Source organism: Bombus pascuorum, chromosome 2 (assembly GCF_905332965.1).
Source record: "Bombus pascuorum chromosome 2, iyBomPasc1.1, whole genome shotgun sequence".
Classification (NCBI taxonomy): domain Eukaryota; kingdom Metazoa; phylum Arthropoda; class Insecta; order Hymenoptera; family Apidae; genus Bombus; species Bombus pascuorum.
The window spans coordinates 12,756,196-12,772,377 of record NC_083489.1 but is presented as its reverse complement, the minus strand read 5'-3'; the positions used below and the strand labels follow the sequence as shown (position 1 = coordinate 12,772,377).

Sequence of the window (16,182 nt, the reverse complement as noted above, 5' to 3'; positions counted from 1 at the left end):
TTTTTTTAATAGAAATGGAAAAGTATGTGTAGATAGTTACGAATGTAACTAATTGTGCGTTGATAGTTCGATATCAAGCTATGGATAATTATAGATTATTTTGGTAAAAATTTTTTATTATTATATATGTGTCGGAGATGAAAGGACATCGGGGCCTTTCTTTTAGAATATTTGGGAAAGTCCCAAATACTTTAGTCCAGACCTTTTATTATAGCTGTATTTAAATAATAAAACTGAGAAATAATTGTCTATGATTTAATCCGAATATGGGTACCTGAGATTTATGACAATGGGCTTGGATTCGAAGTGACAATAACGGGTCATTGAACGTAGTTACGATCACAGAAGGGATGTGTACCTAACAGTTCCATTTGAATTGAGATTCAGTCAAATAAGTTCTACCTGGACTGTGAATAAGTACGTTGAGTCATACCCTAATCGTGGATTAGTGAATTGAGTTTAACTTAGAAGAAATCGCATTCGTCATACCGTTAACGTGTATTCATTCTAAGGATTATTGCCATTCATATCCCGAGGTAATTACCACGATTACTCATTAAATTCTGTCATAACCATAGTTGTACTAGTAAATATTTTCGCTCTTGCATAGCAACAATGTCTAATCCAAAGGAAGATTCGTTACCGCCCCTAACCCTAATGATAATCCCACGTATATTATACTATTTCTGTATGATATATTATTCCTAGTAAATTCCATTAGACGATGAAAGAAAAGCGAACAATTTCAGAAAATGTTCAACAAATTTCGTAACTTTAATACTTTAATTCTTTAATTTATTTCTTTATTTATTTATTCCTTTCTTCGTATTTAATTCTTCGCAGTATAGCGCGAAGTATAATAATTGATTTGTACTCCGAGACTGTGTATATATATTATCGATATTAGTTAGGTACGCCGCGTATATTACACATTTTTAATATTCCTATCGCACCATAAGAATACAATTAAAACGACAAAATATCGAACCCTGTCGATAATCACGTAGATCTTTTATTAATGTTAAGGTTATTCAGTGGATGGAATTAAAGAAATGCGTGGGCAAACTGCAAGGTATTGAAAGTATATATATTGTGAATAGTAAATTACAAAATATGTGGTACTATGTAAGCCGATCCAGATCCTCTCGCTAGCAACGTTACCCTGAGACTAAAGACAACTTCCTCAACCAACGTCGCACGTGTACCGCTTATGGCCTTTCCTAAACGCATTCTTTTATCTATGCGCCTTCGAAGACCTTAGGCGGTTGAGAAACCGAAGATCAGATGTAGAGTTTTCTCAGAAGTGACGATCACTTCAACAATTAATATAAACTGTTTCGCCGCGTCAAAATTAGGCGAGCTGGTTTACAGGTTTCAAGATAACCGATCGAGAATTCAGAAAATTTGTCTAGAGAATTTCCTACAAGAATTTCATCGTCTTTGTTTTGCTTGTCTCGTAGAATGACGCTGGAAAGCGACGAACGAAGTGCGGTCGTACGTGTTTTTCCAACGTTAGGTCGGAAAATAACGATCACGCGTCCAGGTACGATCGATGGCGAGTTTATTTGCAATTCGTAGGATTCCCTTTGTCGTCGCGAGGTCGCGTATTAAGAACTATCGAAGAACTATCGACAGGGTTCGATATTTTGTCGTTTTAATTGTATTCTTATGGTGCGATAGAAATATTAAAAATATGTAATATACGCGGCGTACCTAACTAATATCGATAATATATATACACAGCCTCGGAGTACAAATATTATACGCTGCGGCAGCGTAGAAATATAAAAGAAGCGCGTTTTTTCTCCGTGACGGAGGTGCCGCGCAGGTCTTAAAAGTCGGCGATCTTAAAGTATTTTCGTAGACCTGGGAAAAGAAAAGAGCCATTAGTGGGATGAAAATGCAGTGGCGCGTCATTTTCCATTTTTCCTCGAAACGATCAGGTAGGAAGAGAACGTTTCTCACGAAAGGATCGCTATCGACCTACCATAGTTGTGGGCTATTGCTTTTTCAAAGATATCCCTTCCTTTTCTATTTTCCTCGTTTCTGTGTTTCGGCTTTCGTTAGGTTAATATTTCCCCAAGATATTCATTGTCTGGTCGGAACGTCATAAATGACCTTTGAACATGCGTCACTCGTTTCTGCGAAAGCTGTCCTGAACAATGACGATCGTTGACGATATTTACCGAGGACTAAGAGAAACAAATCGATTTTTCAAACGACCGATCATTCTCATGAGTTTAATGGCTTCTCGAAATTTTCTCCTAATGTCGTCACAATTCTTCCGCTCATATTTTCCCATATTTAACGATGTTTGCCGTATCACCTGTCGATCGTCAAATAGCTGTATTTCCAATCTAATAACCGATGCCGTTTCCTTATGAATAAATAGCAGGACATAAATTCTTGACCTCTTTTTAAGATTTCTAGTAACCTTACTCGCAACCTTTATGGTTTCGAGCGATGGTAAAGGCGTTAGCAGGTGGTCAGGGAATTTTTCTCTTCTCTTTAAGCTCCACTTTGCTTCTACATGAAAGATATAACTTAGAAAAAACGAAGCTGGCACCCTGCTGGGGGTAGCCACCCACATGCTATATTTATTTTTTTTTTTTTCTTCACCAATAAGATATAACACTTTACCAAATGTCCATAAGGACAAATTGTAAAATAACCAAAATAAAAAAAAAAAAGAAAATTTGACTCTGTTCGTGAATAACCTTCTTGAAAGCAGCAATGTCTGATCCTGAGTATTTGTACATCCTAAACTCGAGACGATATTAAAAAGATTCATGACTTCTTCGTAATATATATTCCTAGCAGACACACCCTATTGAATCTTCATCACAATGAATAAATTAAATTGTTTCTTAAAATCACACTAGGTTAGCTGGGACTCGGATTCGTGACCAAAGATTTGCGAGTTGTTTTTCCCAGTCGATTTTCAGCTGGCACATCTGCCATTCGATTCATTCAATGGTTATTTCAGTGCGGTGCGATGGTTCGGAATTCACCTAAAATTGATTCCACAAAAACTCATTGTAGCAAAAACAGTCGCTAATAATTTCGGCAGTTGACGCGACTCAAAATGATTAAGAACGAACGAAATTGTTTCTTATACAGGGTGCGTCATGGGAAACGAGCGATTTTTAAATAAATATTCCTCCGTTAATTTTTAGCGTGAAATTAATTTATTTTATTTATTTATTAAAACCAAATTAAATTAAAAAAAAAACTTTGCTTCTAAACCCAACTATAAACTATTCTTCGACCAACTCCGTTATGCGTTTTCATCTCTCGTTCGAGTTTCAATAAAAAAGGATGGCGTTATTGAAATTACAGGTAGCGAAAACACGATATCTCCAGCAAGAAAATCGTCTTTAGGTTCGCCGCTGGGTCCGGGTGTTTCGTTTCAAAATTCCACGTAACGTAAAAGTGGGCTAGACGAAAAAGAAAACTGTAGCGAGCGTCCTCGTATAAATACCTCGCGCTGAGAAACCACGACAGACTTCCGGTGAGGCGCGTGCTACACCGGAAGCGGCGACAATCTTGTCGTCACCTACTACGGAGCAATAGCCTCGTCTGCAACCCCAACTGGCTTCCTCGTCACGTTACCCCACGGTAACGCGGAACACGTTCTGTCTTCTCTCAAGAACGCGTCCTGGCCCTTCTATTTTTAAACTTCCCCCGTATCCGCACCCGCGGGTCTCGTTCGGTGTATCTCGTTCGAGGAAACGGGGTTGAGCAACCGGAAAAACAAATGGCGAACCACCTAAAAAGGAATTTTCTCCAGGCCGGTGTACGCAAGCTAGGGAACATCCTGGGTCGTTTCAATTTTTCATGGTCGAGAGGGAACCAGGGAAAAATGTCGGCTTCGCGGTTGCTAAATTATTTCTGTAAAAGGTGTAATTGCAACTCGAAACGAGGTGTAGGATTTTGCATCCACTCGTCGTAAATATATGCGCGTGGTTGCGACAATTAAAGTTTCAGTTGCCTTTTAAGAAAACCTTTGCTACGGTGTGATTATTAGTATAAGGATAACAAGAGTGCTGTGTAAGGTTGAAACAAGTTGCAACGATGGACGTTGTGAAGAGTCGATGGCAACGTACAAATTGTCGATCTTCTCGTTGCCCGATAAATGGAAAGAATTTTTACACGATAGAGTAAGCGATAGTCATTGAAATCTGCGAATGCTATATAACAGTCTTTTGATAATCGGTAAAAGATTGATCACTCTTTCAACAATCACACGTATGGAACCAATTGAATGCAAGACGTAAATATGATAAACCTTACGTGCATGTAAATGTATGTAGACTTTGCTATATACATTTTGGCTACGGCAGATTTAGATGGTAGATGATGCTTTAAATCGATTCGAGACGAGGTTGTTAATAAGTTGTTCAAATGGAAAGCAAAAAGGTGAAAATTGTAAAAATAAAAAACATTCAAAGATGCAGTATCTGGCAGCAAAGGAAGGTAATTGATAAATTACGTGCGCAAGCAGTGCGTCAAGGATTTGGCTCAGAATTATTTCCAATCCTTTCGTTTCTTATTTACAAGCTGTAAAATAAAACAAATGTGCGAATGCCAACAACGTGCAACGTTTAGAATGGTATAACTGTGTATAGCGAACATCTAGGAAATTAGGTTCCTCGAGTCGTCTGTTTCTGGCATAGGGCAGCCTTCAAATTAAAATTCTTAGATTTTATCACGTCATAAAGTAAACTGTCAAATTAAGATTGTGACGTTTAGGTTTTCTACCTGTTCATTTTAAATCTTCCTTCTTCTTCTTCTTTAGAATTGATAAGGAACGCGATACGTTTCTAATTGCTTTGGTTATACTTCTAATGTGTAATTTTACTACACGTGTAATTTAACGTGTATTTAATGTAATGTGTAATTTTCTACTATCTTCTAATGCGTAATTTTAAGGGATAAATAAGTTCTTAGCTTACCAGTATCGTCGGCGATCTGCCTCACCACATGCATCACTTCGTTCACGTTAAGTTTCGTTCCATTGCTAGCGGCAGTGCGAAATACTTCCACCAGCATCCTCCCGATTCTCTGACTGCAACAAGAAGTAACAGTACGAAGGTTAGTTGGTGCAGCTTGCAACTGTGATTGAAAAGAAAGCGTTGTACAGTTGAAATACCGAGAACAGCAGAGATACCTTGAGAAGGTAAAAGGAAGGGGAAAGAACAAAATCAATTAATTCTAATTTGAATATTTTTACTCGTTGAAATCGCGAATAGTTATTTTCAAACTTGCTCTATAATTGCAATAACATGCAGAAAAGTACGCTGTCGCACATAGACATCGCCTGTTTAACATATTTTCCGTACTCTGACGATCCAATTTACGGCAAATCATAGCTCTATATCGATTCAACGCGGTTCGTTTTACCTGATAAGTGCGCCCTATAGTACAACACTATATGGATATTTTAAGTATTTTTACATTTTTATATTATAATTACATAAAAATTCATAAAAATTCCAATAAAAGCTATTTCGACGAATTTTCTGTACTCCAACGATCCAATTTACAGCAAATCACAGCTCTACATGGATTCAACGCGGTTCGTTTTACCTGATAAGTGCGTCCTATAGTACAACACTATATGGATATTTTAAGTATTCTTACATTTTTATATTATAATTACATAAAAATTCATAAGAATATATTTCGACGAATTTTCCATACTCTAACGGTCTAATTTACGACAAATCATAGTTGCATCGATTCAACGCGTTTCCTTGAATAGGTTTACTTGATAAGTGCACTATATTATAGTACAATATTATATAGATATTTTAAATATTTTTATATTTTATTATAATTACGTATAAATTCATAAAAATCCCAGTAAGCGATGTTTCGACGAATTTTTCGTACTCCAACGATCCAATTTACGTCAAATCATAGCTCTACATGGATTCAACGCGGTTCGTTTTACCTGATAAGTGCGCCCTATAGTACAACACTATATGGATATTTTAAATATTCTTACATTTCTATATTATAATTACGTAAAAATTCATAAGAATTCCAATAAAAGCTATTTCGACGAATTTTCCATACTCCAACGGTCTAATTTACGACAAATCATAGTTGCATCGATTCAACGCGTTTCCTTGAATAGGTTTACCTGATAAGTGCACTATATTATAGTACAATATTATATAGATATTTTAAATATTTTTACATTTTTATATTATAATTACATAAAAATTCATAAGAATTAGAATAAAAGCTATTTCGACGAATTTTCCGTACTCTGACGGTCTAATTTACGGCAAATCATAGCTCTACATCGATTCAACGCGGTTCGTTTTACCTGATAAGTGCGCCCTATAGTACAACACTATATGGACATTTTAAGTATTTTTACATTTTTATATTATAATTACATAAAAATTCATAAGAATATATTTCGACGAATTTTCCATACTCTAACGGTCTAATTTACGGCAAATCATAGTTGCATCGATTCAACGCGTTTCCTTGAATAGGTTTACCTGACAAGTGCACTATATTATAGTACAATATTATATAGATATTTTAAATATTCTTACATTTTTATATTATAATTACGTAAAAATTCATAAGAATTCCAATGAAAGCTATTTCGACGAATTATCCATACTCTGACGATCCAATTTACGACAAATCATAGTTGCATCGATTCAACGCGTTTCCTTGAATAGGTTTACCTGATAAGTGCACTATATTATAGTACAATATTATATAGATATTTAAATATTTTTACACTTTTTTATTATAATTACATAAAAATTCATAAAAATTCCAGTAAACGGTACTTCGACGAATTTTCCGTACGATCCAAGTGAAACGTAGTTTTACAGCGGTGATCGCGATCGACGACGAGGCAATGCACGCAGAACGTCGAGAAAGTAAGCAGACATTTACGAGCCGCGTCTCGTCCCGAATATAAATCATCTAGCAGCAACTGGCCGAAGGATACGCTCAAGGAGGGCGCGAGATGGGCGAAGAAAGAAAGTGGCGAGAAAGGGCAAGGTTTACCTAAGGAAAATTACATTTTCTCGGCGGAATCGCGGACGAATGCAAATATCAGCGCAGGGGACGATAATTAACGGCGAAGAGAGAAGAAGTTGGCCGGGGAGAAAAAAGTTTTAACAAGCAACGATGGAACCACGCGCCCCCTCGTTGACGAAGTCTCGGAATCGTTCGCGTGTCCCCGAAATTCCCGACGACGATCGGTCGCAACTTTCATCGCTGTCCGGTTCCCCAGCCAATTTCGTTCAAACTTGCACACCAACGAGAAGGAAGTTGGCAAAGCGGGTGTACTTGGTCGAATCTTAACGATCGGCGCGGTTGCGGGGGCCAATCAGGATATACCGGCGGACAGAAGCCTGAAAAGGAACGGACGTCGGCAGTGGTTGTCAGTCGGCCATCGTGACGGCGTCGAGGAGAAGGAGGCAACGTTCTCTTCGAAACGAAAAATCGAAGTGGAAGCGTGCATGGCAAAAAAAAAAAAAAAAGGAAACAAAAAAAAAATAAAAAAGAAAAGAAGAGGAGAAAGAAAGCGGAGAAAGAAAGCGGTGGAAGAGAAAAGGAATAGGTGGAACGCAAAATATAGCAGCGCGTAACGTGGCTGTATGGTGGGGATGGAAGGAAGGGAGGAAGAAGAAAAAGAAGAGGAAAAAATGAGCGCGGGGGTTAAGATAGAAGCGAACGAAATCTATGGTTGGACCGAGAAAGAAGCAACAGAAACAAAAAATGAAGGAGGTACGCGAAGAAGACGAAGAAGGACGCGAAGAAAGCAAGAAGATACGCGAAGAGTTCGATCTTCTAGTTTGGCGTCCTCGCAAGACTTCCCCCCACCACGCTTCAATACTACCGTGGAGGGGAAAGCTATCCCCTCCACTGCGTGAACGGAGAGACGCGGGGAAGCGAGTTGGTGGGGGGAAGGCAAAAGAGAGAGCGCTGGCAGCAGCCGCGAGGCGAGTAGACCGTGCCGTGATACTCGTAGAGCGATAAAGACCGAGTACGGTAGGTTGACGAAGCGGTGGAGGGGACGGAGGAGAGGCGGCCGCGTGGTGGGGGGTAGAACTGGCACCAACGGAAGATCGTTTGCGGTACCCCACCAGAAGTTTACCGGACGATCGGAGGTGGGGGGCGACCGTTCTCCAAAGTCGTTGGAGAACGGGTAGAGGGATGGTACCGCCCGTGAACGCCTACCGTGCCGGCGCAAACATGGCCGCCGCCGGCGTCGTCGACGACGACGACACCGAGACCACGAGGATCGCCACTAAATTCCGCTCGCGTACCACTGAACTTCTTCTCGCCGATCAACTTCCCATGCCAATTATACGAATGCACAAAACGATCGATTTAAACGAGCATCCGCTTTATCGCACGTTTTTCGTGATCGATATTCGCGACACCGGATAAGGGCGGATGGGGTGTGAAATACGTACGCGGACCCAGCACCACCTCCGGCCCAAAATTGAAGTACAACTCCGCTGGTAACTTCGCGCTGCTGCGCATGTTCGTGCTTCAGGATGGCTCGTAAGATCGATAGGGAAGACGGCGGTTTCGTGACCGACGGGCTTCGGGGGCTGGTTTCGATTTTAGGGGAAAGTCGATTTGTCGGGCGGGGGAATCGTTCGCAACGATGTAACGCGCTGAAAACTTCGCGTTTAACTGTACGCTCGTACTTCCTGCTAATTCAACCAAGCTACCTATACCTTACATATTCTGTAGTACAAACTTCGAACATCCCCCACCTGCAATTTTGCTCAAATTCTTCAAATTTCCTCTATTTTCCAGATCGTCTCTCCATAACACAAAACCAGAAACCTACAGAATATGCAAAGTTCAGAATAAATTTACTCGAGCTGCATTAAAATAATTGCTATCGAAACGAAGCTCGCGATCTTCCATTGCAACGACTCCGCCATTGCTTTCTATTTGGAACGTTCCGCTAATTAATCGAATATAATCGGCGAGCGGGAAAAATTCCTTGGCGCCGGCATTCACGGTGCCTTGGTTCTCATTATCCATGTTAAAACCATGGCCCCATTTTAACGGGGACACGGTCGTTATTTCGACGATAACGCGTTATTACGCGATCGTGCGTAATTCGCGCGGACCGTTCGCGAAATTTCATTATCCGCCTCGTGAAACGCGCACGAGGACCAGCAACGTTCGGGGAATCGTTTACGGGGAAAAGGCGTCCGCAGAAAATATATCGCACCTTCGATGTTGCAACCTCCACCTCATAGAGATACGACGTTGTATGCGAGTCGCGTGTGCGCCTCTCGTATTCCGTTTGAACGGAGGAAAGTGGATTTGCTTGTCGTTTCGAACGCGCAGAGTCGCGGAAATAGACGTAACGTCACGTCCCCGAGACGGAGAAACGGTAAAGATGGATAGCTGCTATGCGCATCGTCGTGCGATGCTGCGATCTCTATCTCTCTTTAATGTCTTCCTCTCTGTTTATTTAGTAGAAATGTTACGTTGCTTATTGAAAGTTCGATTAAATTCGAGATACTACGACGCGAGAAAAGAAGGAACATCTTCCCCTTGGAATTTATTACGCGTCAAATCGACAAATGTTATTTATTAAATTTCGTGCTGGAATATTACCCGCCTTTTACCAACAAGAATAAAACAGGAGAGAAGTGTCTGAAGTGGCTGTTGAAAAGCGGAATTTATCAGTCGTCGCGAAATTGGCACGTCGATCTTCGAAATGAAATTCCTCTGCTATCTACTTCTGGAGATCTCAGCTCTTGATAATCAACGCTTTTTTAATCGAAGTCACTTTGGCGTTCTCCTAATCAGATAGCGGAAAAATTGTTTGTTTTCATATGTTCGACGAAAACTTATCGTTTCGCTATTGTATACCAACGTTGTGTTTTGCTATCGCGTGTTCGATAGTTAAAAAGGGTAAACGAAATGGAAACCGGAACAGCAGGAGAACTCGCATGGAGATCTTAATTCGCGGCAATTGACCATTCGACAAACACAATGTTCTTCGGTTCGTTAAACAAACGCATCCGCGATCGACGAACTTTACCGGGCAAGTTGACCGCGCTTTCTAGCCACCGGAAGCCAGCTGTTATCTCAAGAAGCTAGCCGGCACCATACGACAAAGCCCTCGTCTTTGACACGAGCGACCCACATTTGGCGACCAAGTTGTTCCACGATCGGTACGTACATCGAATACATCGAAAACATCGTGGATACTTTCGCGATATAAAAAAAAAAACAAGCGAAACCGCTGGACGAGATTCGTGTAATTATAAGCAGCCACGTTCTTTAAATACATTACACATTCCTCTGTCGATATACCGAAGGAACGTATCGAAGAGAGAAAGAGACCGAAGCTGTTTTTCCAATTACGCTTTTCGGTACTTGCACGTGCGTTTCGTTATTTATTCACGCTTAAACATTTCCATTCGAATAATTGCCCAACGTTTAAGCAATCTGCCACCCAGTTTCGTTACCTTCAATGCGCTATTATCACTCAGCCACTTAAATTTTGTATATTTCGCTTACTTTTATATAAATCGTTCCAGGTAAAACGTTAATTAGAATAAAAGCATTGGAAGCGTAAGCTCGCGAACTCCGTTATTTCTATCTACTTGGAAAAATATCCAAACACGAGTAAATCTAAATCTCCACCAACACAGAGGAAAACGTACGAGGAAAGATAAATTACCCTTTCTACCCTCTTTTCTAAGTTCCATTCTGGTTGCCAAACGAACAGTTGTCCGGCAATGTTCTCTGAAAGAGACCAGCGTCACGAGAATTTTGCGAGACAAGATAAATTCCCATGGGCCCGAAGGTCGCCCTTCGATGCCCTCCCCACTCTCACCCTTCATCAGGGTCCATTGGTAGCAAAGGGATCGCAACGAGGGTCGAAAAAGGAAGACTGGGGCACCGACACTCGAAAACTCGCGTGTCTACGACTACGAGATACCGGCTTCCACGTACGGGACTTTCCACTCGCTCGTCTTCACACGGTTTTTCTAACCCGGATTGGTTTAGACTCCGTCTTTGCCCTCTTTCTCCTTTCTCTGTTTCTTTATCCCTGCGTCTCGACCGATTGTCCCGCGCGAATTTGTCGCTCCTCGGCTGTCCATCATTGTTTCACCGAGGACAAACGCGCTAACGAATCAGTTGGAAGGTAGGACGAGCGGATAAAACGGGGGCAGAGCACCGAGGGGTTGTTATACGGCGAAAATTCCCCATAGACATGGTAATGGAAGGCGATATAGCGTTTGTTTCGTTGTTGTTGTTGTTGTTGTTGCGTGGGTGGAATATCGGACGGAAGACTGGTTTCGGGAAAAGTGGCGGAAGCCGTAAAAGGCGATCGGCAACAGGCGGAAGCCTTGCAAGCTCTTAATTCCTGCGAGCGTTTAGAAGATAGGGTGAACCGCGAAATCGTAGCGAAAATCAGCGTTATCCGCCGAGTGATTTACGATGTTGGGAATTTCAGAAAAATAGGATTTCACGAAATTTGGGGAATCGTAGCGAAAGGTCCGAAATTAATTTTAAGTCACGTCAACTGCAGCGAAACTCGCGATAGTTTTCCCAGATGCGCAACGGTGGTGGAACGAGGGGAACGCGAAAATCTGGGCCCCGATCATAGTAATTTAGGGGAGCGCCCTCCCTCCAGGTGCACGTACCTCGTGTCACATGCGCCGCACCTAAGGACAGACGGGGAAAAGCGATGGCGGTGGAAATGAGAAAGGGCAAAATTTGTTGGCCGTGTGCATCGCGCATCTGTCGCTCGAACGCATTTCATCTAATCTCTCGTACAATGCCATAACACCGGTCTGTCAACGAACGGAGAATACAAAAAGGAAAATCCGTAATTTGTCGGCCTAAATGATACCTAATACCCAAATACGTTTCCTAAATCCAATCAAAATTTGATGAGGCTAATTTTTTCATCCGATAACCCGCCAATATATCACGAACGATTGTCCGCATCAAATCTGTGCATCTCTTCAGGTATTTTTCTTTCCTCGTCTACTTTACTTATCCCCGTGGTACGTTAGAAACGAGGACATAAGGAAAGACCTCGGAATACCAACGGTCAAGGAGGAGATTACCAAATTCGCAACAAGATACAGAACAAGAATAGAAACACAGCCGAACCAGCTGCCAGCTGAAACGTGCAACACAACAAATATCGCAAGAAGACTAAAAAGGAAACACCCAATAGACCTCATAAAAGATATAACTTATTTATTTTTATTTTATTTTTTTATTACCAATGAGATATAACACTTTACCAAATGTCCTTCAGGACAAATTGTAAAATAACCAAAATAAAATAAAAAAAAAAAAAAAAACACCCGAACCAGCTGGCAGCTGAAACGTACAACACAACAAATATCGCAAGAAGACTAAAAAGGAAACACCCAATAGACCTCATAAAAGATATAACTTAGAAAAAAAACGAAGCTGGCACCCCGCTGGGGGTAGCCCCCCACATGCTATATTTTTTTTTTTTTATTCTTCACCAACAAGATATAACACTTTACCAAATGTCCTTCAGGACAAATTGTAAAATAACCAAAATAAAATAAAAAAAAAAAAAACTTTACTTACAACAAGCATGGAATTTTGGAATACAAAAGAGTGGGAATTACATCGAGTGTTAAGATCGAACGTTTAAAAACTGTCCATGCGATGGTTTTCGTTTTTCAACATCAATCGCGTTCTTGCACTTTTCCTCCAATATTCGGAAGGTTCGAAACGGTGAGAAAAATGGCAGAATGTCGAAGGGTCGAAAGCAGGACGACGCGTCCGTCGACTATTTTGAAAGCTTAGCAAAATCTAGAAAACTCTGGTTCTCGAAAGTACGTACAATTTGAGCACTCAGGTATCAGAGACAACTTTTCTATCGATATTAGCGCGCGCCACGCAAAACATGCTATACACATCCTAAGGACTAATCCTTGAATTAAGCGAAAGCCTGTAATTTCCAGCAGCGGAAAAACGATAAAAAGCGCCACTTCCGCTCGATGGACTCTGCCGTGAACTCTGCGTGTACTTAAATCAGCCGAGGGTGACACTCGAGAAAGCTCGTGCAAGCTCGACAGAGGGAAAAAGCTCTGAAAATCCGATTAACGGCTAAGAAATCAAACAATCGCCTAACGTAGCCGTGAAATTCAGTAACGGGAAAACAGAGAGAGAGAAGAGGAACAGGGAGAACGTGGCAGAACCGAGCCAGGAAAGAGACAGAGGAAGGATGATTTAAGTACGGAGAGGATTAACGCGCGTTCGTTCAATTGGTTTATGGTTTCACGCTCTTCAGCGACGATAAATAAGCGTCGAACAATTCAACCAGACCGAAGAGCGGCAAATGTTCAAGGTTTGCGAAACGAAGGACGAGGAGACGAAAGAACGAAAAAGAATCACACGAGGGTAAAAAGGAAGGGCAACTCGGTGGCGCGCCTCCTCCGACTACCTTTATTACCAAGGTCAAATAATATTTCGGTGTCTACCTTCTAAAAAATGCCATCGCTGAGTTTTCCCCCATTCTTCCTCCTTGGGACCCCTGTCCCGCGCCAGAAACCGAGAAAGGCTATGCACGGGTTTAAATGATCAACAGCCGATAAAATCAGGTCGGCTAATTGTCTGCTTCGAAAGGAATCTACCTAGCACCCCTGAGTTACGGTGCAACCTTAAGTCCTCTGGATAGAAGTTTATTGTATTTGAAATGGTACATCGTTGACATTAAAAGACTGCTTATGGTTAAGAAGACGAGATTTGCTAATAGCACGCAATTCTACAACAATAAAATTTCTATTCTGAAGGGATAACTGTTACCTTAAACTGTTAAAGATTACCCATTGTTCACGTTCTACGATTTGCTTAATGCATTTCGGTATTTTCTTAACAAGGTCTGACCGTTGCGTGCAAGGTAACAATTAACCGATTAACCTGTCTAGGAGGACTGTTAAGGTTATTCAGTGGATGGAATTAAAGAAATGCGTGAGCAAACTGCAAGGTATTGAAAGTGTATATATTGTGAATAGTAAATTACAAAATATGTGATACTATGTAAGCCGATCCAGATCCTCTCGCTAGCAACGTTACCCTGAGACTAAAGACAACTTCCTCAACCAACGTCGCACGTGTACCGCTTATGGCCTTTCCTAAACGCATTCTTTTATCTATGCGCCTTCGAAGACCTTAGGCGGTTGAGAAACCGAAGACCAGATGTTGAGTTTTCTCAGAAGTGACGATCACTTCAACAAGGACGAATGGTTGGAAATGGAAAAACACAAACGACATAGTTTTCGAAATTTTCGAACGAGTATGTCACGTGCCGATGATAGCACGCAGGGCAAATCCGGCGTATAGTCATCGCCGACAAATGGTCGGCCAATAATTCGAGGAAATAGTGCGGGTTGCGTTTTTAAATGAATAATTGTCCCTGACACCTGGGATCGTCTAATTGCTATATTACTCGATGAGAATAAACGTAATTTCCGTTACGGGCATGCGCGATTACGATAGTTTTTCCAGAGTATCGAAGGGAGAAACAGCTTTACGGCTCGTTAGTCGGTCGTACAGCTCTTATAATGCATCATCGGCAAATTCGAAATCAACCGTGTAAACAGACCGGGTCGAGACTGTTCACAAACACGAGAACAAAACAGGAGGGACGGCGTGCGCATAACGCGCGTCGATTCGTACGGCTCGGCGTAATAACCCAATTAGCGGTGTTCAGCGTGTTCGCGGTAGATCGATGTAACGCACGGAGACAAACAATTCGCGAAAACCTCCTATGTAGCCGCGCGTCGATCCGCCAAATCTCGCGCCCAATACTTCCTACAAACACGCGCGTTTCTCCGTTAACCAACTTGATACCTAATTTCTTCCATCTATTCTTTCTCATCCAACATTCACGATATCCGTATACCACACGTATGTACCTCCATGCTACATGTCTCACATTCTATCTATACCGACGTATCAACGAGTGTCATGAATTAATGACAACGAAGGTAACCCTTGCTCGTGTTTCTTCGCGGGAAAAATCGAGCGATATCGACGAAACGTCGAGGCAACGCGACTCCGTTGGAGCGAGAGCCACGAGAATCCAGTGACTGCGCTGTTTCTCTGTGTCTCTTCTCTTCGAAGCGACAAGCAGTCGATAAATCGATGGTAAAGCAGGTAGATATAATACCGTTCCGATACATACCAACCGAAAACTTATGCCCGTTTTCTGTTCGTGCGGTGGCCATGAGGTCGATCGCACACGCGATTCGCGGGCGACCAGTTTCCACCGGGGAGGCGTAGTTACACGAAGAGAAAAAGAGAGAGAGAGAAAGAGAGATGAAGCGTATACACACGCGTGCTGCTCGTCTGTTGGTTCCTCAGGCTTGGACGCCGCTGTCTGAGACAGCGACGACGTAGAAGAAGAAGAAGAAGAAGAAGAAGAAGAAGTAGAAGAAGAAGAAGAAGAAGCAGAAGAAGAAGAGTCTGGTAGCAGGGTCTCCGTGGCATGAAGGGACTGCAGAGAGAAGGAATGTTGTTGTTGTGCCGGGAGGCGGTTGCATCGGGGAGGCGGTGGAGTGCAACGGCGCGACCGGCGGCGTGGATCAAGCGGTGGAAGAGCGACAAGGAGGGAAAGACGATGCAACGCGATGGAGAGAGAGGGAGAAGGATTCGACGGGGAAGAGACGGGGCGGAGTGGGGGGTAGTTTGGCGTTCGAGGCGCAAGAGGGGCGGCAAAGTCAATGCACCGCAGGGGAATGCAACGCGCCGCGCCAAGCAATACACAGAGTCTACTACGTCAGAGTGCATTCTACCGCACTTTACGACTACGTCGTCGCTGGTCTTGACTACTATACGCGACTACGTCTTTTTCTGGCATACGCTTTTCTCCGAATTTCCCCTTCTCCTATCCTCTTAGCGTCTTCGCGCACATGGAGCGGAGACGAAGTTCGTCACGGACCAATGTTTTCCATCAATTTTTCACGACGCTGCAACTTTCTCACCTTCTCGGCAGATTCTATTTCGGTGGATTTAGGCTGAGGTCGATGACACCCTACTATCCATAACGTGAGTATATTTTGAAGATCGTTAATTGGTATTATTTCGTGGCGAGGTATCGCAGTACGCGTGTACCTTTTATTCTTCCTCTCTTAAATTATTTAATAATGGCAA

General features: G+C 42.1%; 1 protein-coding gene across 4 annotated transcripts in view; it reads right to left on the bottom strand.

The window, feature by feature from the left end:
• Positions 1–16,182, bottom strand: part of LOC132916540 (serine/threonine-protein phosphatase 4 regulatory subunit 1-like) — a 150,324-nt gene that overhangs the window by 15,248 nt on the left and 118,894 nt on the right. For all 4 annotated transcript variants that reach the window (XR_009660120.1, XM_060976633.1, XM_060976635.1 and 1 more), the window contains one exon: positions 4,956–5,068. Coding sequence is in view for 3 of the 4 variants with exons in the window: in XM_060976633.1 (XP_060832616.1) it covers positions 4,956–5,068 (113 nt within the window). In the remaining variant the exon portion in view is untranslated. The remainder of the gene's footprint in view (positions 1–4,955; positions 5,069–16,182) is intronic.